General features: G+C 39.7%; 2 protein-coding genes across 4 annotated transcripts in view; one reads left to right on the forward strand and one right to left on the reverse strand.

Moving 5' to 3' along the window:
- The window catches only part of CCNC (cyclin C), a 21061-nt gene extending 13591 nt beyond the window's left edge, over window positions 1-7470 (forward strand). For both annotated transcript variants that reach the window (XM_067530036.1, XM_067530035.1), the window contains 5 exons: window positions 719-810; window positions 2370-2437; window positions 2855-2934; window positions 4797-4915; window positions 5742-7470. In XM_067530036.1, coding sequence (XP_067386137.1) covers window positions 719-810; window positions 2370-2437; window positions 2855-2934; window positions 4797-4915; window positions 5742-5796 — 414 coding nt within the window. In that variant the 3' untranslated portion in view covers window positions 5797-7470. The remainder of the gene's footprint in view (window positions 1-718; window positions 811-2369; window positions 2438-2854; window positions 2935-4796; window positions 4916-5741) is intronic.
- Window positions 1-20126, reverse strand: part of TSTD3 (thiosulfate sulfurtransferase like domain containing 3) — a 24970-nt gene extending 4844 nt beyond the window's left edge. The window contains exons 1-4 of one of the 2 annotated variants that reach the window (XM_067530037.1): window positions 19891-20094; window positions 15895-16065; window positions 15537-15696; window positions 9574-10176 (exon numbers count right to left, since the gene is read on the reverse strand). In XM_067530037.1, coding sequence (XP_067386138.1) covers window positions 10110-10176; window positions 15537-15696; window positions 15895-16065; window positions 19891-20026 — 534 coding nt within the window. In that variant the 5' untranslated portion in view covers window positions 20027-20094 and the 3' untranslated portion in view covers window positions 9574-10109. Of the gene's footprint in view, window positions 1-9573; window positions 10177-15536; window positions 15697-15894; window positions 16066-19890 lie in introns of those variants that run through there. The other variant, XM_067530038.1, reaches the window with a different exon arrangement.
- Between the last annotated feature and the right edge of the window lie 723 nt (window positions 20127-20849).

Below are 20849 nucleotides of genomic sequence, written 5' to 3' on the forward strand. Positions count from 1 at the left end.
AGGAGTAGTATTTATTTTGTTGAGAAAGAGGTGTTTTGAATATTGATGTCCTGTCCTGTGCTTAGGAACAGTCTCTGATCTTTATAATTAATCAGACCTCCATTGAAATTGACTTTATTTACAGAAAGTTACTTTTTATGACAAAAAACTTTTTTTTCTGAAAAACTATAATATTTGGTTTCAGTTTTGTGTGTAACGTATACACACTGACATAGCCCTCCAGTGCTACATACATATAATTAGCTCTTTGGGGGGGGCAAAGGGGTCTTTGTTCCTCCTTGTATACTCCAACATTAGGAGCAAGGAAGAAAATTCAGAGCTGTGTAGACTTTTAAAACCAGTGTCAATTATTTTGGCAAGCTTCTCATGTATGGTATTATTTAGTGACAGACTGTTTTCTGGCAGCGTTCTGTATTTTCAATTGGGAATTATGGGTTTGTAGGCAAATAACGTTTCAGTATGCTGCAGATGTGGCACTTTGCCTCTCTAAGGGAAAAGAAAAGGATGTTGACAGACTGGCAATCAGTCTCTATAATGGTATTTTAGACTGAGTGCTGCCCTCATTATACCGGAGTTAGGGTGTCATAATGCTAAAATATATGAAACTGAAAAGGAAAATAAAACAGTTAACTGATTTTTAAATCAATGTTTATAATGCAAACTGATGACAGTGTATTTTCCATTGTAATTTGATTTTTTTTTTAAAACTTTTTTCTAGGATTGCTGTTTGATAGTGTATCATCCTTATAGACCTTTGCTCCAATATGTGCAGGATATGGGCCAAGAAGATATGCTGCTACCCCTCGCATGGTAATGAAGACAAAGATTGATACCAGTGCATCCTTTCAGTAGAAAAGCTAACTTGAAAAAATAAAAATCTTCAGAGATGGTCCAAGTGCAAGATGGTTTGGCCATGTCTAAACAAAAGTTGCAGCAATTTACTGATGTAAATTTGTCTACACATGGGTTGACAGTGGTGTAACTATTCTGGTTTTCAACTGATTTTAAACTTGTGTGTAGACCAGAACTAGTAGCACAGTTGTCTGTACTGCTAAATAATGACCATTGAGAAGAGATGCTCTTTCCCTGCTAATGTGAGAGCTTTTTGTTGTACTGTCATAGTAGAACATATCACAAGTAGTACACAGTTGATCTGTTGTTCTTTTAGATCAATGGTTTTCAACATTTTAGGATGCGAACCCCTTTCCAAATAGTGTAGTCTACTGTGTACCCCCATCTGAGTGAGATAATGTGTGTGATTGGGGGCGAGGAGGAACATGACCCCGGGTGCCCTCCAGATTTCTGCCTTCCAATTAGCTTCTAGATTAGCAATAGCTTCTAGAGGTTTTCAAACTGTGGGGTGCCCCCCTCCTGGGGGACACGGAGGAATGTTGATGGGGCAGAGCAGCGACCCCAGGCGGCTCGCACTAGTCCCGCTCGGCAGGGTTTGGGGATGGAGCACCATCTCCACCCATTGACTCACCTCAGTGAGCCACCCTGCCTGTCTTGGTTAGGGATGGAATAAAAAATGGTAACTCTCATAGGGATGGGCGGGGCTCAGCTTGTTGTGGAGGTGGTGCTCCCTCCCCAAACCCTGCCGTGCATGGCTGGCCCTTGTCACCTGGAATCTCTCCCTCCCTCTTTCTCCCCCCCGAACTTTCCTCCATGCCCCCATTAGAAGTGCGCACCCCACAGTTTGAAAACCTCTGTGCTAAATTGAATGCATTATCTGCCATTACAGGATTTTCTCACATGCCCCCTGAGAAGTGCTCACGTACCCCAGTTTGAAAACCACTGTTTAAATTAACAAAGTTTTCTTTTTTAAATTAAAACAATTTTTTAAAAATAAATAAAATATGCAATACAAAATTTAGCCTGTGCCTCTCTGGACTGTCTGGTAGAAGCCAGGAAGTCCTGAATTATTACTTAAACTCAGACATGGACTCCCCCTGTAGCTTTGAACAAACCACTTACTCTTTTTGCCCTTTTTTTCTCCTCTGTAAAATGGGGATTATTTCACAACTTCACAGGAGCATTGTGAAGATTGGTCGATGGTGACAATTTATGGCTTATCTTCAAAGTACTTTGCAAAGCAGCATTTATTAGGAAGCAAAATATACTTCCAGGTAGAGTGTTTAGAAGCAAATAATTACTATGGTCACGTGAGAATTAATCAAAAGATTCAAGATGAGAAGTGTGCATATATGGATACAGATATTCATGAATTTTCCCCACCTTCATTTCTAACTTTCTTAATGTAAAAAAAATTTCCTCCTAACTTTTAAAATAAACACAGATGGCAATTTCTGAAGTAAAATGGGAATAAAGGTGAACAACAGGGTGTTTATCTACTACTTTTGTTTGCACAGGAGGATAGTGAATGACACATATAGAACTGATCTTTGTCTACTGTACCCTCCTTTCATGATAGCCCTAGGTAGGTAATAAGTTAAATTACTTCACTGTATCTGAATGGTTTAATCTTGTATAGTGTTCCATCAATGGGCATTTCTTAGCAAATCCACTGTATTAAAGAATATTGATTTGTTTACCCCACCGTCTCCTTCAGTTAGCACTTCAAATGTTATTGACTGTGTGGTCATGTGGCTTGAAAATCTTGCAAGAAACTGGAAAGCTTGAGTCTGAGCTTAATCCTTGAAAACTATCACTTGCAAGTGTTGTAGAATGAGTAGTGGTAAAGGGAGGCAGAAACACTCAGAACTATAAAGAGGGAGATAATAGAGAATATATTATGAAAACTGATTATTTTCATTTACAAACACCTATTCTTTTTACAATAAACAAACTAATCTTTGTTCAGTAGACGTGTCCCTACATTTATTTTACTTTGCAGCTTGCCTACATGTGGCCTGTGTTGTCCAGCAGAAGGATGCAAGACAGTGGTTTGCCGAGTTATCTGTTGATATGGAGAAGGTATTTTTTTTCTTACTTGCTACATACTGACCAGAAAGATATGTCATTAATATAAATTGATATTTTGCATGACAACCACTTAGATCTGTACCTTTGTTAGAATATATACACTAAGCACTTTTGAACCTAATCAGAACTTGAATAGGAGACCTCCCAAAAAATCCAAGTGTTTCAGGAAGAGGACTTGGTGATTCAGCATATAGCACTCTGAGCCAATGCTCAAGCACACAGTGCTTCTGGAGTTGCCATCTTTCAGATGAGACGTATGGTCATTAAATTGCTGATGGCATTTTTCACAAAATAAAGGTGTTAGCATAAATGTTCTGGCCAAACTCCAGCTTGGGTAATTCTGCCTAATTCTTCCTGCAGTATCAGTTGCTTGCTCAACAGTCTTATTTTTCATGTAACTGTTATGTAGTTCTGGACTTAACACTCTGCACCTGTGCTGTGCAGTCATGCATACAAGTGCAAGGTAAAATGAGATGAATATGACAAGGAGTACAGGGGAAGACTATTCTGTGCAAGGGATGGTGCCATGTAGCACTAAGTTACTCCTGCTAATGAACATGTTTGTGTGTTTAGACTTTCCAATTCTGATACTAATAACAATCGAGGCTTAACAGTTTACATCACCCGACTCCTTAGCCAGTTCTGACTCTGATTTCACAGATGTATGTTGCTTCAATGGTGCTCAACACTTTATCTGAACTCAGGCTTTATTATTTATTTGTTTGTTTGTTTTACTATCTAACATTTTAAGTCAGTGATTGCCAATGTGAGAGCCATACATCACATGCAATCCTTGCTTAGTCTAAAACACTGCACTGGAAAGATTCATATTTGTAGAGGTTGGTAGGAAGAGGGGCAGATCTACGAAAACCACAAAGCAAAGCTAAGTGGTATGAGTAAAAAGAGAATAAATTATAATAGGTGAAAAAATAAAAAATTGATAGACAGTACTTTGGCAAGCAAAGGAGCAGCTCTGGGACTGCTACAATCATAGGACAAAATAGTTCTGTACTGTTCAGCCCCTCCCCTACTCCAGGATACTTAGACCAGTGGCTTTCAAACCAAGGTCCATGGAGCACTTGTGGTCTGCAGACCACTTGCTGGGTGATCCATTGAAAGCTGGCTGGTTATTTGTTACTGCTGGTCCTTGTTGCCAGCTGCTAAATAGCCTTAAAAGAAGCTAAAAATACATGGAAAAATAATATTAGGAATGTAACTGGAGGGATGTTCAGTTTTTGATAGGGAGAAGAGTGGTTTGTGTAATTCTGAATGGGAGGCAAAATGGCCCAAGAAATACTCCCTGTTTATAGTATAGAAATGCAGGGCTGGAAGAGACCTCGAGACATCAAGTCCAGCCCCTTGGGCCAAGGAAGGACCAAGTGAAGTATAGACAATCTCTGACAAGTATTATGATGTAATTTAGCCTAAGGACAAGCTTTAGAACGGGTTGGCCAACCAGTCAGAGACGAAGAGTCAAAAAATAGATGTAGATATGGCAAAGAGCCACACACATCTTACCCTCCACCAAAAATTCACACTGATGCGTCAATGTCGGCGGCAGCTGGTCAATTTCACTTACAGTCTCAAAGAGCCGCATGCAAAGAGCCGCTTGCAGCTCACAAGCTGCGGGTTGGCCATCCCTGCTTTAGAACCCCTGAGCTAGACCAAGAAGCTATCCGCTATCTGTGGAAATAGTTAAGATGCTGACTTGTTGATACCGATGTGAAAGCCACTCTGATATAGAGAAAGCATCACACTTATATTTTGGTTGGTAGGTGGCTACACATTTGTATGGGTAGTGATGAACACAGAACCCCTATAGTATCTGATCTCAAATAACTCTTTCTAATTAGATTTTGGAAATAATCAGGGTCATTCTAAAACTGTACGAACAGTGGAAGAACTTTGATGAGAGGAAAGAAATGGCTACTATTCTTAGTAAGATGCCTAAACCAAAACCACCTCCAAACAGGTACTATACAGTTATGATTGTATTCTTTTTTCATACCACTCTGTATATTGTAAAATGTCTTAAACAAGACCCTTCTTCTTAAAACATAAGTGAACATTTCATTGGGGCATAGTAAATATGTTTACTGTGCAGATCTTTCCATCATAGACTCCCTCCCATCCACTATTTTGGGAGCCATGAAGAAGAGTTATTTCTGCCTCACCATTGATGAGTGATTTTTAACATTTTTTTTAATGTTAGCTCTTCTGATGAAATTCATTTAATGAGAACATTTTCAATTCAGTTCAGCAAACATAAGGAACTTCATTTACAAGAGTTCACCATAGCTAGGAAGGCCTGACTGCTTCCATGACTGTGAATGTACAATTTTATGCAAAATTTGCTCTTCTAGATACTGTGATTGGGTGTTGTGTAAATTGAGAATTTGCACTATAAATCACATGTAAAGTGCAAAGAAGATGTGAGCTTAATTAGGGTAACTACAGAAGTAAATTGGGTCTGCAATTGGACATAGTTTTTTGCATGTGCAGTTTTGAAAATTGGGTCCTTCAAATTCTGTTTGTTTTGCATGCTTTCTAGTGGAATTATTTTATTTAAACATAATTATCAAAACAGTGTTGGGTTTTTTTTTGTTTTTTTTTTTGTTATTGTACAAAGTTGGGAGAGGCAAAAAAAATGCTCTGAATTTTGTGTGTCTAAAGATTTGTCACTTCAAGAGGCTTTTAGTAGTTGGTCTTCTATTGCACAACAATAGTTCTTATTTTAAAAGCTAACAATGTATTTAATATGCATTTTTTATTTGAAATATGTTTCTTCCTCCACACAGTGAAGGGGAACAGGGTCCAAATGGAAGTCAGAACTCCAGCTATAACCAGTCTTAAGACATTCTAAAAAACTTTATGGATCACTTTGGATCAAGACATACTGGGATCTTATTTGTGTTCGTGAAATGGACAGAAGGTTTCAATAATGTCTTTGACAAAAAACTTGAAGAAAAAATGACTTGTTTCTATCAAGCATATTGAAAGCTTTTTCTTTAAAATTGCATCATCCCCTTTAACACTGGAACAAATGTAGTAGCAAGATTTCTCAGTGTAAGGAATTAAAAAGTTTTTAACAGAGCTGCAAAGGATTCATACATCCACTTCAGTATTAATAGTTGAATACTGTTTTGTTTTTTGTTTGCTTTAAGAAAAATGTAGGTTGCCATTAGAGTGAAGATTCTTTTTAAAACTACAGTAATGAAGCCAGTCAAGTGTAACCATATTAATGACCCTGTGTCTATCATTTTGTTTGTCACTGAAGGAGGATGGTGTATAAATCTTTTCATTTACCTACTTTGTTTCATAGCTAATGGATATTATTTAAAAAATTCACAATTTTTCAGAAACAAATGCTGCAAAACAAATGTTGCTAGTTTCAATTAAAACTGCAGAATAGAAACTAAATTCCTCTTCTGGACTAAAGATGTTGTTTTACTTAGTATATGTAGCTTGGGTATTTTTCCACAAAACCTAGTAGCCCAGCTTACCAGAAAAGTGCAATATGTATAGTGGACACTTGAAAAAACCCAGTTTTCTTCACCATTTCAAATATTAGGCATTTAAAAAAATTGTATAAATTATTTGCAAGTAATATACTGTGCAATCCTCAAATATTTTAGAAGTAAAGAATCAAATCTTTTTTTTTATTGTGGATTTATTTTTTTGGTACAAAAGTATACACTGTTAGTCTGCCTTCACTGTTAAGAATTTGAGATTCTGTAGAAGTTTATTGAAAGGAGCAAGCGTCGTACTGGCTGTTTTTAAATGTGACTTTAAGAGTAGCTCTTAGGAATTACTGCAGGGGGAGTCCTTTATTACCTACTTGCTGGACAAAATGAGTTTCCTTCAAACATGGGCTGTAGCCTGCATTCCTTAGTCCCCCTCAAGTCAGGATTTGACCCTTAAGATTTTAAGGTTTTGTTCCTCACCTTCTGTACTATTTAATTGTCAACTGAAAATGCTAATTTGCCTACATAGAAAAGTTGAATAATAAAAATTGAAGTCCAGTTGTTTTTTGTCTAATCTAATATTTTTTTCCAAAGCATATTACACATAACGCATTACACTGGTCTAAAATACAGAAAGTAGGTGCTTGAAAAACCTTGCCCAATGGAACTTTAGTCCTAAAACTTGACCATTTGAAAATCATCTAACCTTTTTTGCAGTCCTCTGTTGGACTTTTCATTCACTGAAGTGCAACCAACAGTGGTTTTGTATGCAATCAGTTAGGTTCCTTGCATTTATTACTATTCATTTTTATAAAGGATTTGATACAAATTATTAAAACCCACTTCACAGTGAGAAATTATTGTAGGCTTTTTAGCCTTTACATTATTTGTTCCTTACTTTTGTTAGTGCGTGTTGCAATTTGATCTACACTTTACACATGTGGTAAAGACACTTTGTCCTTCTCTTTGAAATTGGCTTTTGGATTTGTCCCTTGAAGTTTAAACAGTGTATTGTTTGTAATGTGGACCTCTTGGATAAGAATAAATCAATGCAAACTGACAATGGTTGTGGGTATTGTCTTGAAACACTGACTATTCCTGAACTAAAGCTTTACTGAAATAGTATTTCTGTCCTCAGTAGTAGTTGTGCTAACAAAATAGGTATTTTATTTAAAAAAATCTAGTGTTAAAACAATGTTTTTAACTAGAAAGCAAACCACTTGTTTTCAAAACTTTTTGCTTCTGCATGTAAATATGTTTTCATGACTAATGGTGAAAATGTTTTTTCATGTAGCTGTAAAGAGTTCACTAATTGCATTAGAGAAGTATCACTTTTCGGTTAGTCTTCAGAGCTAAAATGCCATGAAACTGTTGTGGCAGTTATAAGGAAATAGTGACCAGAGAGGATCCCCACCTGAAGAAATGGGGAGGAGAAATAGTTCAACAGGTTATAGACCTAAAATAGCTCTCGCTGTTAAGATACTGAAAGTGACCTCAAAAGGAATTGTATAGACAGACATACAAAGAAAGTAAAAAGCATAAACTGAAAGGTGTTGGATAAAAGTGAAAGACAAGCTGGTTTCTGGTATCCGTTAGTAGGACATCTACACCTTTATTTAGATTTCTTTTTAAAGTACCTATCCCCACTCCTTTGTGCAAACATTTAATATACATATTAAATAACGCCCCTCTACGGCAAATCTGCATTAAAAAAGCTGCCCAACACCCTCAATAAAAGCATACAAGAGTAAGAACTTTAAAGTGTGCCCTTATCACCAACAAATCATGGCTCTGTCAAAATAACTTGGGTGGAGAGGAGGAAGAGAGTTATACAAGTTGGAAAATGCCCTTCTTTTAAAAGGAAGAGATAGTAAGCTTACTACTTCTTTACGTCCCACCTGGGACTCCACACAAAGAAGGGGTAGCCAAGTAGTATGTGGAAGGCTTTAAGTCAAAACTTCACCTCCACAAGGAAGCTATTTGTACAGATGATCTGTACAGTTCACTTCTCATGTGAAGAAGCACTGTTAACTTGTGTTCCAATAACTTGCAAATGAACTTAAGCAGTGGTTCTCAACTTTTTCCACCCTGCAACCTCTGTTCCCATTTAGCAAGAATCTACCCTGGCAGTCCTTCCCTGCCTCATTTAGTGATATGTAAACAGCAGCCCAATGGTGCACCCCCCACAATGAGAATGTTTAATGGTTGTAGGCTTTTTGAGAGCAGTACATTTGTATAGCAATGCACAAGTAGCCAGTAAGACCCATCTCTAAAAGAAAAATCCACATTTTGTCCCCACATGCAGGTGGAAAAAAAGCTTTGGGGCAAAGCTGCTCACTGAGTAGTCTGATCTAACCTGCAACAAATTGCAAATCTAAATATAATAGAACCTTGCTTTGAGCACCAGTATGATGAACTACATGTTCTATAAACCATTTTTCCTGATGGGGAAAGTGTTACATAATGAAAGTGATGTGAATGAAGAACATTGCATGGCTGGGATGATTTAGTTGGGGAGTGGTCCTGCTTTGCATAGGGGGTTGAACTAGATGACCTCCTGAGGTCCCTTACAACCCAAATCAGCTATGATTCTAAGTAGACATCCCTTCATATTCCAATTCCTTCAGTGCCCTGGAAGTCACTTTGCAGTAGTATGAAGGATAAGAAAGTAATGCAGTGTGCCATACTGCAACTTCTGTGCCATACCTACTATAACTTTGTAACTTTCAATTTTATGAACTCAGTGCCCAATAAGTTTAAAATAGGGATTCTACTGTAATACAATGCAAATGTACTTATTTGAGCAGAGTTGCTAGTAATTGCTGTATCTGTATTTCTCATTGTAGATCTAGTCATTGTCTAGCTCCCTTGGGCTCTGAAGGATTCCACCCTAAATAATCACATCTGTACTATCAGATCATATGCCTAAATTCTTAGCTGACCCTAGCCTCTTAAGTGAGGCATATGAATTGCCTGCTGTTTTCTGTCCAACAGTCTACATTTGCTTTTAAAGAAATGTTACTCAACTTTCTTGAAATAATTATGCATAGCTCCTGTAGCCAGACTCATTACATTTTGCAGTCAGATTTGAGAGAGTCACCTCTTGTGTTTGCAGGGAGCAGGATCTGTGTTCTTCCTATCCTCTCTCTTCTGCCAGGAGGACAAATAGGAAGGGAACAGCTATATGCAGGATTAGTACCAATTTGTTCTGAGAAGTGTCATTCCAACCCAATTAAAAGAACTGCAGTCTGATATGCTTCTAGATAACTCTCTCAAGAAGGATATATAAGAAATGGACATACAAAGTCTGTTACTCATCACCATAAATTTAGTTGTGATCCCATGTTGTACAGTTTGCTATTTACTTGATAGTAATCTTTTAGTACAGTATGTTCAGTTTTTACATTGGAGTCCTTAGCTTTAAATTTTCTTAAGAGTAGTTCTATAGTAATCTTAACATATGACCAAAGGAGAATGAACATTCCACTTCTGTAATCTTCAATACTCAACCTCAGTTTAAATTCAGAATAATTAGCTACATTTAACATTGAACAGTGTATTAAGTTATTTACATATACAAACAATAGATTCCCCTTGACACTACTTTCTCCCTAATCGATAGTTTTTCATACAAAGAAACATTCACTAGCCTTCTGTATATTTCAAGACACTATAACAAGACTGATACTCCAAAATTCATCTTCATTGTTTTTTCTCTGAAGGTTCATATTTTGCCCACTCCTCTAAGCCACCAGCATAGTGCTGAACTCTGAAAGAATACAGAAGATGGTCAGTGTTATGGAGATGCTACTGCAGATAATCTTGTGAAAAAGGAAGAGTAAAGTCTAGTTACTTTTATACACTTTTTTTAAAAAGTGTATTTTCTAGTTTCTCTGGGTAAGTGCTCAATAAGAAGTGGCAGAGTTCTCACGATTGCAAAACAATCTACTTGCTCCTGGTTTCAAGGAGCAAAATGCAAGTATTTTGCAGTAGCCTTTACTGCTTATTTTCACTTACTTAGTGATCCTATTCTTCATTTTCTGCATGTTATTAGAATTGGGGATTAAATATCAAGCAAGTGGTGGTGTATGTCAATGCATATTGCAGTCAGAGAAATTTAAAAAAATAAAGCACTGGCAACATTTAAATAAAGTTAGAATAAGTAGTCTGTAACAGAAATAGATTCACTTTACTTTGGGGGATTTAAGTGGTATCAATTTAGTACTTAATATTAAATCTGTCCAAACCTCACTTCCAGAGACAATACCTAACCTATGCAGTCCCTATGGAGATGTTCATAAATATCTTTAATACATCAATAAAAGAGTGCTAACATTTCAAACCATTACAGGGAAAATCATTTTGGCCTCACATTTGTACTAGTTTAAGACAAATTTTTGGTTTAAATCCACCATTGACAAAAGTATATGTGGCAAACATGTTAGCTGAAGAACTAGGAACCTGTTATGTTTGCAATATGGATTTCAGATTGGTAAGGTATTACCAGTATGGCGATTCCCTATATTAATGTAGGCGAGGGAGAGACAGCTCAATACCTGACTGACTAGTCCTGCACACACATCCCAGATGCTATGCTACCTAGAAGATACCATAAAGGGGTGGACAGGGGAGTATTTAGGGTCAGAATGACAGTTTAAAAAGAACTATTTGCTGACACTAACTAAAGAGGCTTTTCCAATCTGCAAAGTAACCAAACACAAAAAGGAGAAAACAAAAACAAAAGAGCCTTCTAAGTGATGCAGTCTGAAAACAGAGAGTGAAGCAAAGCTTGGTGTTTCAACATGGGGGGGGGGGGGGATATAACCATCTACAATCCCATATTTTTTAAAGTATGGTTCTACTCAGAAGAGTAGAGTGTAAGATTGGAATTGTGGGGTTCTACTTTGGTATGAACTATTTCATTTCGATATTTGCTCAGTTTACAAGAATATAGACTGCCAGCCTTCTAAATTCAGCCTGGAGCCTGAAAGTCAAATAAATTCCCCCTAGCTGGCCATAGAATAATAAGAATATTGCAGGCTAAGGCTCCATCTACACTAGCACTTATGTCAGTATAATTTATGTCAATCGGGTATGAATAAGCCACGCCCTTGAGCAACATAAATTACACTGACAAGCGCTGGTGTGGACAGTGCTATGTCAGTGGGAAAACTTCTCCCGCCAGCATAGCTACCACCCCCCATTGGGGGGTGGATTAATTAAATCGACAGGAGAGCTCTCTCCCATTGGAAAGCTTACAGCGGCACAACTGTCTCGGTGCAGCTGTAAGATCTCGTGTAGCATAGGCTATAGTTTAGGTGCTGTTTTTTAATTATACCTATTGTCTTCAAGTTGTGCCTCAATTACCATGCACCTGGACAATCTAGGAAAGGAGTATGTAATTCAGGGCATGATCTGAAGACAATAGGGTTGCACAGATAGCACTGCAATTGCAAGTTAGCCAACAGTTTTTGTGCAACAGTAGAACTCAGTTCAGTCTCTCAGACCTGTTCTATTTCTGCAGAGCTAACAGCAATGGGAAAAATCTTGTTACTGATTAACTACTCATGTCTCTGAATACATACTGGGAGCAGATCTGCAAAGTACCGTTTTTAAATAGCCACCTTTAAAAAAAGGTGGTGCTACAATTTAAGTACTGGTTATTCTATTTATTTTCACATTTGAATCTTCATCTGTACCCTTACGATAACAAACGGCCATAATAGGTCAGACTTATGGGTTATCTATCCTAGTATCCTGTCTCTGACAATGGCTAGTGCCAAATACTTCTTGTAGCTGGATAAGAGACATCTGGAACATAGGACTGCATCCCTGACCATTTTGGCTAATAGCTATTGATGGACCTATCCTCTATTAACTTATCTAGTTCTTTTTTTTTCCAACCCAAATTATACTTTTGGCCTTCACAACATTCCCTGGCAAGGAGTTCCACAGGTTGACTGTACACTGTATGAAGTATTTCCTTTTGTTATTTTTAAACCTGCTGCCTATTAATTTCATTGGTTCTTGTGTTATGTGAAGGCGTCAACACTTCCTTATTCGCTTTTGCACCATTCATGATTTTATAAAGCTCTATAATATTCCCCCTTAGCGGTCGGTTTTCTAAGATTGTAGGAATAAAACTGTAACCCTGTAGATTCATTCATAGCTTTGTTCATTCATACCCTTATAGAGGTTAACATAAATATGGTATTATTATTAAAATTGTTTCCCCATAATGTATAATCACCATCTCACAATTCTGTCTGTAACATTTGAACTCCTCTCAGCCATACTCCATATTGTAAATGTAAAACCCCATTTTGACCAAATGTACTCCATCTTGTATAAAACTCTTTCCAAACCTTTAGATGACTAGGCTTAAGAACATTATTTTGAACAAGGTGTGAATGGAGGGTGTATGTATGTGTGAATCAGACTCAAACTGCCAGTTTGTCCTGAAGAAGTGTGGAGTCCACCCTAATGGCTGAAGAGTGCGAACACATCCCTAAAAAGCAAAACAAGAATCCACCCCAGAAAACAAAAGGAAAACTTAATCAAGACACCAAGAACGAGCTGAAAGTCACGTCTGCTATTGTCCGGCCACAGAGAAGCGACGTGACACAGCTGAAGTCAAAAACCTATAAAAGACTGGGTGAGATTGCAAGGCTTTGGGGGAGAGGAACGTTCTGCACATCATCAAAGAAGAGCGTCGGTGCACGCCCGACAAAGACCCCGCTGTCCTCGTGCCCAGCTTCCCTGGCCAGGTAGCTGCCACGAGCCACGAACTCCAGCAACGGACCCAAGCTATGACCTCAAGCCACGATCAGGACTGGTAGCTATATAACTACAGAACGATTCCTGGTGTGTTTGGGCGCGTATGTATGTGTGTGTGGGTGCATAGGCTTAAGATAGCTGTTAATTTAGTTTTTGATAATAAATGCGGCATACTGCCTTATCCCCTTGAAACAGTCCCGAGTGCTTCATTTTGCACAACAAGATGACCAATCCCAGTCTTTTTAATCTCTCCTCATATAGAAGTTGTTCCATACCCCTGATCATTTTGCCTTTCTCTGCAACTTTTCCAATTCCAATGTATCTTTTTTGAGATGGGATGACCAGAACTGCATGCAGCATTCAAAGTGGGAGTACCATGGATTTACATAAGGCATTATGATAAATTTGTCTGATTATCTATCTCTTTCGCAATGATTCCTTACACTTTTAGCTTTTTTGACTGCCATTGCACATTGAGCAGATATTTTCAGAGAAATATCCACAATGACTCCAAGATCTCTTTGAGTCATAACTAATTTAGACCATCATTTTGTATGTGTAGTTGGGATTATTTTTTCCAGTGTGCATTACTTTGCATTTATCAACACTGAATTTCATCTGCCATTTTGTCACCCAGTCTAATGAGATCTCTTTGTAACTCTTCACAATCAGCTTTGGACTTAGAAAATTACTCAAGATAGCCATCATCTGTAAATTGTGCCACCCCTCTGTTTTTACCCCCTTTTCCAGATCATTTATGAATATTTTGAACAGCACAGGTCCCGATACAGAACCATGGGGGACCATGCTATTTTTTTTTCCATTGTGAAAACTGACCGTTTATATCTATCCTTTGTTTCTTATCTTTTAACCAAGTACTGACCCATGAGAGGGCCTTTCCTCTTATCCCATGACTGCTTACTTTGCTTAAGAGCCTTTGGTGAGGGAACTTGTCAAAGGCTTTCTGAAATTCCAAATACGCTATATTGATTGGATCATCCTTGTCCACATGCCTGTTGACCCCCTCAAAGAATTCTAGTAGCTGGTGAGGCATGATTTCCTTTTACAAAAGTTGTGTTGATTCTTCCCCAACAAATCATGTTCATCTAGTAATTCTGTTCTTTACTATAGTTTCAACCAGTTTGCCTGGTATTGAAGTTAGTTTATCAGCCTATAATTGCCAAGATCGCCTCTTTTTAAAAAATTGGCATTACATTAGCTATCCTCCAGTCATCTGGGTCAGAGGCTGATTTAAGTGATAGAGTACATACCACAGTTAGTAGTTCTGCAATTTCATATCTGAGTTCCTTCAGAACTCTTGGGTGAATACCATCTGGTCATGGGGACTTATTGTTTAATTTATCAATTTGTTCCAAAGCCTCCTCTATTGACACCTCAATCTAGGACAGTTCCTCAGATTTTTTTTTTTTAAATGACAAACAAAAACAAATTCTCTGCAATGGCCTTGTCTTCCTTGAGTACTCCTTTAGCACCTTACTCATCCTTTGGCACATCCTGCTTCATGTACTTTTCTTTTTGGCTGTCTGTGTGTCTTTTGCAAGTTGCTCTTCAAATTTTTTTCTTAGTCTGCCTAGTTATATTTTTACACTCGACTTGCCAGAGTTTATGCTCCTGTCTATTTTCCTCACTAGGATCTGATTTCCACTTTTTAAAGGATGACTTTTTGCCTGTCACTGCTTCTTTTACTCTGCTGTTTAGCCAGTTGGCTTTTTATTTATTTATTTTTTTTTTAATTCTTACTGTTTGTTTTTGATTTGGGATAGACATTTAGTTTTGAGCCTCTATTATGATGTTTTTTAAATAGTCTTCATGCAGTTTCAAGGCATTTCACACTGGTGACCATTCCTTGTAATTTCTGTTTAACTAGCTTCCTCATTTTTGTGTAGCTCCCCTTTTGAAGTTAAACGTTACTGTGGTGGGTTTCTTTAAAATTAACATCCTTGTAGGAGGAAAAATGTCAATTACATTATGCTTGCTATTGCCAAGAGGTTCAGCTATATTCCCCTCCTGGACCAAAGCCTGCACTCCACTTAGGACTAAATAAAGGATTGCCTCTTCCCTTGTGGGTTCCAGGACAAGCTGCTCCAAAAAGCAGTAATTTATGGCATCTAGAAATTTTATCTGAGCATCCCTTCCTGAGGTGATATGTATCAATATAAAGATAGTTGAAATCCCCTATTATTATTGCTTTTTTGTCCTTGGAGCCTCTCTAATCTCCCAGAACCCACCAGGAACGATTTTACTTTGCAGAAAATGCCTTTGCCTATTAATTTGCCCATTAAGCCTGTCCTCCATTCAGGAGCTTACCCAGATGGCACCTCAACTGCTCACCTGTTGAAGCCCAAAGACATAGCGATATCCAGTGCCTTCTTGCTTCGCACTCCTGCCATGCAGGAAAAAACTAGATGGTCAGATTTAGCAGGCATATCTTGATTGTACCGTTCTTTAAAGTCTTTTGGGTTCATCTGTAGGGCTTCCACAACCTCACCCACTGTAAGAATAAATGCAAAGCCTCTTTTATGTTTAATTCATGAAGAGTTTTGTTTGTGAAGATTTACACTATTTAGTTTTCCAGACGAGTCTGCCATATGTATTGCAACTCGTTTTTGTCAAGTCACCAGAGTTTGCTTGCAAGTTTAGGCTTAAAGATTTCCGATCTTGCTGCTATGCAGTGATACATATAACTTACATGGTATGTTGATGGATCCAGGAATTTTTCCAAACTGTCCAATTTCCCATTTCTCTCGAACATCAATATGAGTGGTTTGAGATTTTAGCAAGCCTTTGAGTTCTTTATAGGAAACACTGTAATCAGCAGCAGTGCCAAGATTACAAAAGATCACATTTACAGTTCTCAGACCTAGAAAAAGAAAAAGACTGTTACTCCACAAGAAGCAGGAAAAATTGTAGTTTCCAGAAATCTTAGAAGAGGTGGTTTATCAGTAATCATGCTTAAAAAACATGAAGATCTCAGTCTGGGGGAATTTACCACTGAATATTCTTACTAAATGGCAAGTTTACAGATGTTAACATAAGCCTGAATTATTCCATTATCTGTCACCAAGATATCCTAGTGCTTCCCAAAATTATGAAGTGTATACACCTATGTTTATTTTTCTCTCTTCCCAAGAGTCAAGAAGGACTGGACTGTTTATTCTGTATGAGGTTCTTAAGTGGATTTTAGAATTGAGATGGCTCAATTAAAGAAGTGGGATTTGCTTCCTACCTTTGATCTTTGATCAATACGGACAGTGAAATTGGGTTTGGTTTTTTTTGCAGTTTGAGAATTATAAAGGGAAACATACTGTCAATTCAGGTGCAGGCCATAACCAAAAAAATGCAATCTCTATATTTACATTAAGGATTGTACTTTTTCCTACAGTTCATTTGCATTTTAATAGACCTCTTAGCAGGAAAGGGTTCGATACATCCATTTTCTAGTGCTGAAGAGTATTTATTTACAATGTGTTTTAAATCCTTGGCTTCCCACTGCCTGATCATAGACCTGTTCCACTTACATACAAACATGCCTGTACACTGCATCATTTTTATTGCTACCAACATGTTCATGAAATCATAAATTGCTTTAAGAAAAAGGCCTGACAAGATACTTATTTTGGTTGTGCATTTGTATTTTGTTTTGTTTTTGCTGGTGGACAGCTTGAAAGTATGACAGCATGTTTACTGGGAGTGCCAATAAAGGGACACTAATAATAATGCTAATAATGAAGGGACAACTTTTCTGAAATTAACACTTCGGATAAAGGACACTGAAATTTAGTCATTGCCCCACTCGGCATTCCAACACCTAATGGTTTAGGAGCCTATGTCTCATTTTCAAAAGCTGTTGAATCACCTGGGAGCCAAAATCCCATTGACAGTCAATGGGAGTGAGTGCAGCAACACCTAAATACCTTTAAAGATCTGGGCTGTAATAATTTTAAATTACAGAAGTATTCACATAAAATTGAACAATGACAGAGTCACTTTCCTGCTCAATTGCTAAAATTCTCTTGACTTCCCAGATGCACTTTCTTTACTTTTACAGGCATCCAAAGCTCTTCCAGGGCACACAAAGCATGAATTTATAACATTATAAAAGGCCGACACATTTCTTAGAGCTTCATTAGGGATCACAGAGAAGGGAGGGAGGAAGGGAGGCAACAGCCAGTGCCCCTACATGGGGGGGTGGGGGCGGGGAAGGGTACACTTTACTGGAGCCCGGAAGCCCTGGGGGGCCCGGCCCAGGCTGCAACCCCCATTACCATGAGGGAAAAAAAATTGTATGTATGGGATGAGGGATTGTGATATATGTGTGGGAGGGGGCCCGTGTTACAAATTTGTACTAGGCCTGAAAAAATTATGCTAGGTAACTGGCAACAGCTCATTCTACACCTGCAGTCACAAGCCTCAGTTTCTGCTGCCACAACTTGCTGCTAGGGAAGTAATGTCACTAGAGACAATATAAGTTATCCTACAGTTATCCCCTGCAATAGGGGGCAGAGGGAGAACAATGGCTCACAAGGACACCCCATACATATACAGGGACAGGTCTATTTCTAGATAAGACATTTCTTTTATTTTTTCCAAAAGCTCATAAAATGGCTGGGAGGTGTAGTTATTCCTTGAACTTTCAGAACTATGCTAACTAGCTTTCATTTAAAATGAAATATAGATATATTTTGCAGTTGCAAAGAAAGCTCTCTAAACACAACTCCATGCAGTGCTGCGTTGGAGTCTGTAGAAAGCTAGCTTGAGAAATAGTTAAAGACTTGCTTAGATTAGAATAAAAAGTGTTTTTTTTTTTTAAATATTAACTAATTTATTTTAGTCAACACCTTTTATCCTAGTCTAGACAAACCTTTAGAATGGTAAGCTGCCCCCTCCTTAAGATGAATGAGGTCTGTGAAGCCTATTAGCAACAATTTAAAGCCTTGTCCACAATAAAACTTCTGACTTTTCAGTCTGTAACCAGTTAGCGTATGCTTGGCTCTAAACATGGTTTATGTATGTATGCATGCAACAGCATTGGGTCTCAGGAAGTGTTTAGCAAATGTGAAAAATTGGGACGGGGGCAGGGGGTAATAGGTACCTGTATAAGATAGAGCCCCAAATATCAGGACTGTCCCTATAAAATTCTGACATCTGGTCACCCTAGTGGGACCTAACAAGTTGCTACTCCTGCCTGAGGCCAAGGCCGATGCACAGCTGTCTTCCTCTAATTGGGTAATGCTTTTTTGGCATGTGATCTTCGCCACATGGTCATGCTTGTGGAGTAAGTTTGGTTAGTCCTCCTTCCTTAGATTTCTGCAATGCATCCCAGAATGCATTAGCTCACACATCACTCATGCTGCCGCGTGCATGTCCTCTGGGTACTTTCTCTCCTGCAAAAGCGGTGTGGGGCAGCTATCCAGATTTTCCCAGAATGCAGTGAAGTTGGGCAGGATGGCATAGAAGAATGCATAAACACGGCAAACATAGCTGTGATGGCAAAAAGAGCTGTGTGGCAGACAAAACTGAACTATGTTCTTTATAACCAGTCAAGGGCTATCCTTTTAACTCACTACAAAAGTTATAGCAGTCACGTGGACGGGACAGACCATGATGTGCCGTCTGCACCAGGGAAAGCTTTCCAAAACTTGCTAGTAGTGTTAGCAACATCAGGGCTCCTAGTACAGGCTGCTGTTGCCACGGTTTTAAGCATGGTGTCAATTCAACCTGCTGAGCGCAGAAGGCTGGTGGTGGCCACCAGCAGTCAGTCTCCACCAAAGCTGTGGATATCACTAACACCAGCAGAGCTGAATCAGTACCAGTCCCAGGGAAAAGGCCCCAAAAACATTTTGGCTACTAGATAGGGCCCATGTGGTAGCTCTTTTGTTGCTGAAATATTTTAACAGATATCTCCTGCAGAGTGCTCCTGCTATGCTGGGAGTTGGAGATCCAAGCGAAAGCCTCCAAACAGGGCAGCTACTCCACCACTAACCCCAAGCCGCCAGACCAGTGACCTGATCAGTATGCAAGTTGCCAACCTATAAGGGCACGGAGCAGAGCAGTCTGAGCTCCCGGGAATGGATAATGACTTGTGCCAACATGCGGGTCTCCTCTGTGCTGGGAGACAAAGCCAGGCACGATTAAGAGCACATGCACATTAGACATAGAAATCCAACCAGTTGCCAGGACACGCACGGTCACCATTTGCTATCTGTAGCAGTTACTGACATTAGTGAATTTATGGTGGGTGAGGATGCCGATTGATTGAAGGTGGTCCAACCAAAGACAGCACCTCCCCCCCCTTGTCTCTCCAATATCCTAGGAGTCCCACACGACTGCAAGAGCACTGCAAAGAACACTGAGCTTGTAATAGCAAGTAAGGGCAGAGTCCGGGCAGGCAGCAGCTTCAGCAAGTGGTACTGAGCAGCCTCAGTTCGCAGGAGCCTGCTCAGTCCCAGCCATGCAGCCCGTCACCCCGGCATACTTTTTAACAGGACACACCGCAGCTTCCAGACACACGCCCCGCCCTCCACCCCAGCCGGAGCAAAACCATGCGCCTTTTCCGGGAGAGAGCCTGACACATCCACCTCCCTTGCCTGCCCTGCCGCCGCTTCTCTAACAAGGGCTGGCACCTGGGAAACTCTCCAGAGACCGACCTCAACGGGCACAACCCGGCTGCACAGCGCCTACTCACCGGGCGCGGCCCCTCTGCTGCAGTTCCCGGCCGCCCGCGGGACAGCGAGTAGAACGCGGCCTGCGCTGCTCAGCCCGCGGCAGCCCCACATGGCCCTGAGCAGCGCGCGGCCGGGCCGGAGCGCTCTCTGCTGCATAGGCGCCCCTTAGCTTCCTGCCTGGGCCGCCCCAGCGCAGGCGGGGCTGCTTCCTGAGCCAGGCTCTTTAAAGTGCTTGCGTGCGTGACAGCTGGGCTGCTAGGCTGTAGCCTGAATAGGGAGGGCTAGTAGTAGCCCTGCCCTCTAGTCTGGGTTTCCCGGGAAATGGACAATTTAATGCCCACGCAATGCAATGGTTTGATTTTTTTCTGCCCTTTTGTTTTAAATCCTTGGGCGCTCCCCAAGTTTGAAAATTCATTTGGAATTCAACAGACTTATGCTCACAAGGGCAGTCTTTTGGGTTTACCCTTCAGCTGGTCCAGGGAGCAAAGAGCACTCTAAAGTAGGGACAGCCACATGGCAAGGGTAGTGCTACCAGCTGAAGCTACAGGCTGGTGACTCAGCCCCTAGCATTATGGGCACAGTTCCCATCCAGCAAGCTTACATATCATGCCGCTTCAAAGAAAAGAAAAGTGTTTGACTTATAGGTTTAGAAATTCATGTGGGACGTGGATCAGCAGCGGCTTTCCTATCAAGCATTCAGGGGGCCGATAAAGTGTGTTTCTACACATATATAAGATCACGGGGATTACGGAGCAGATGCGTATTTTATAATGCTTTTGAAAAGACTAGCAGCCAGCCAGCGTGGTGGCATATGGCGACTGTACATTTCCACATGGAAGACCTATCACTGGTGCAAACCAGTCATGTCATATAATAAACTGTTTTCCAACCTTCGGCCTGAAAAAAAAGAGGGAGCATAGTTTAGAGGTTAAAGTAGGGACTAGAAGTCAAGAAACTAGGCTCTCGACCCTACAATGAC

This window comes from Emydura macquarii, unplaced genomic scaffold (assembly GCF_026122565.2).
Source record: "Emydura macquarii macquarii isolate MOO-44397 ecotype Brisbane River unplaced genomic scaffold, CSIRO-AGI_Emac_v2 contig_3019, whole genome shotgun sequence".
In the NCBI taxonomy this organism is placed as follows: domain Eukaryota; kingdom Metazoa; phylum Chordata; order Testudines; family Chelidae; genus Emydura; species Emydura macquarii.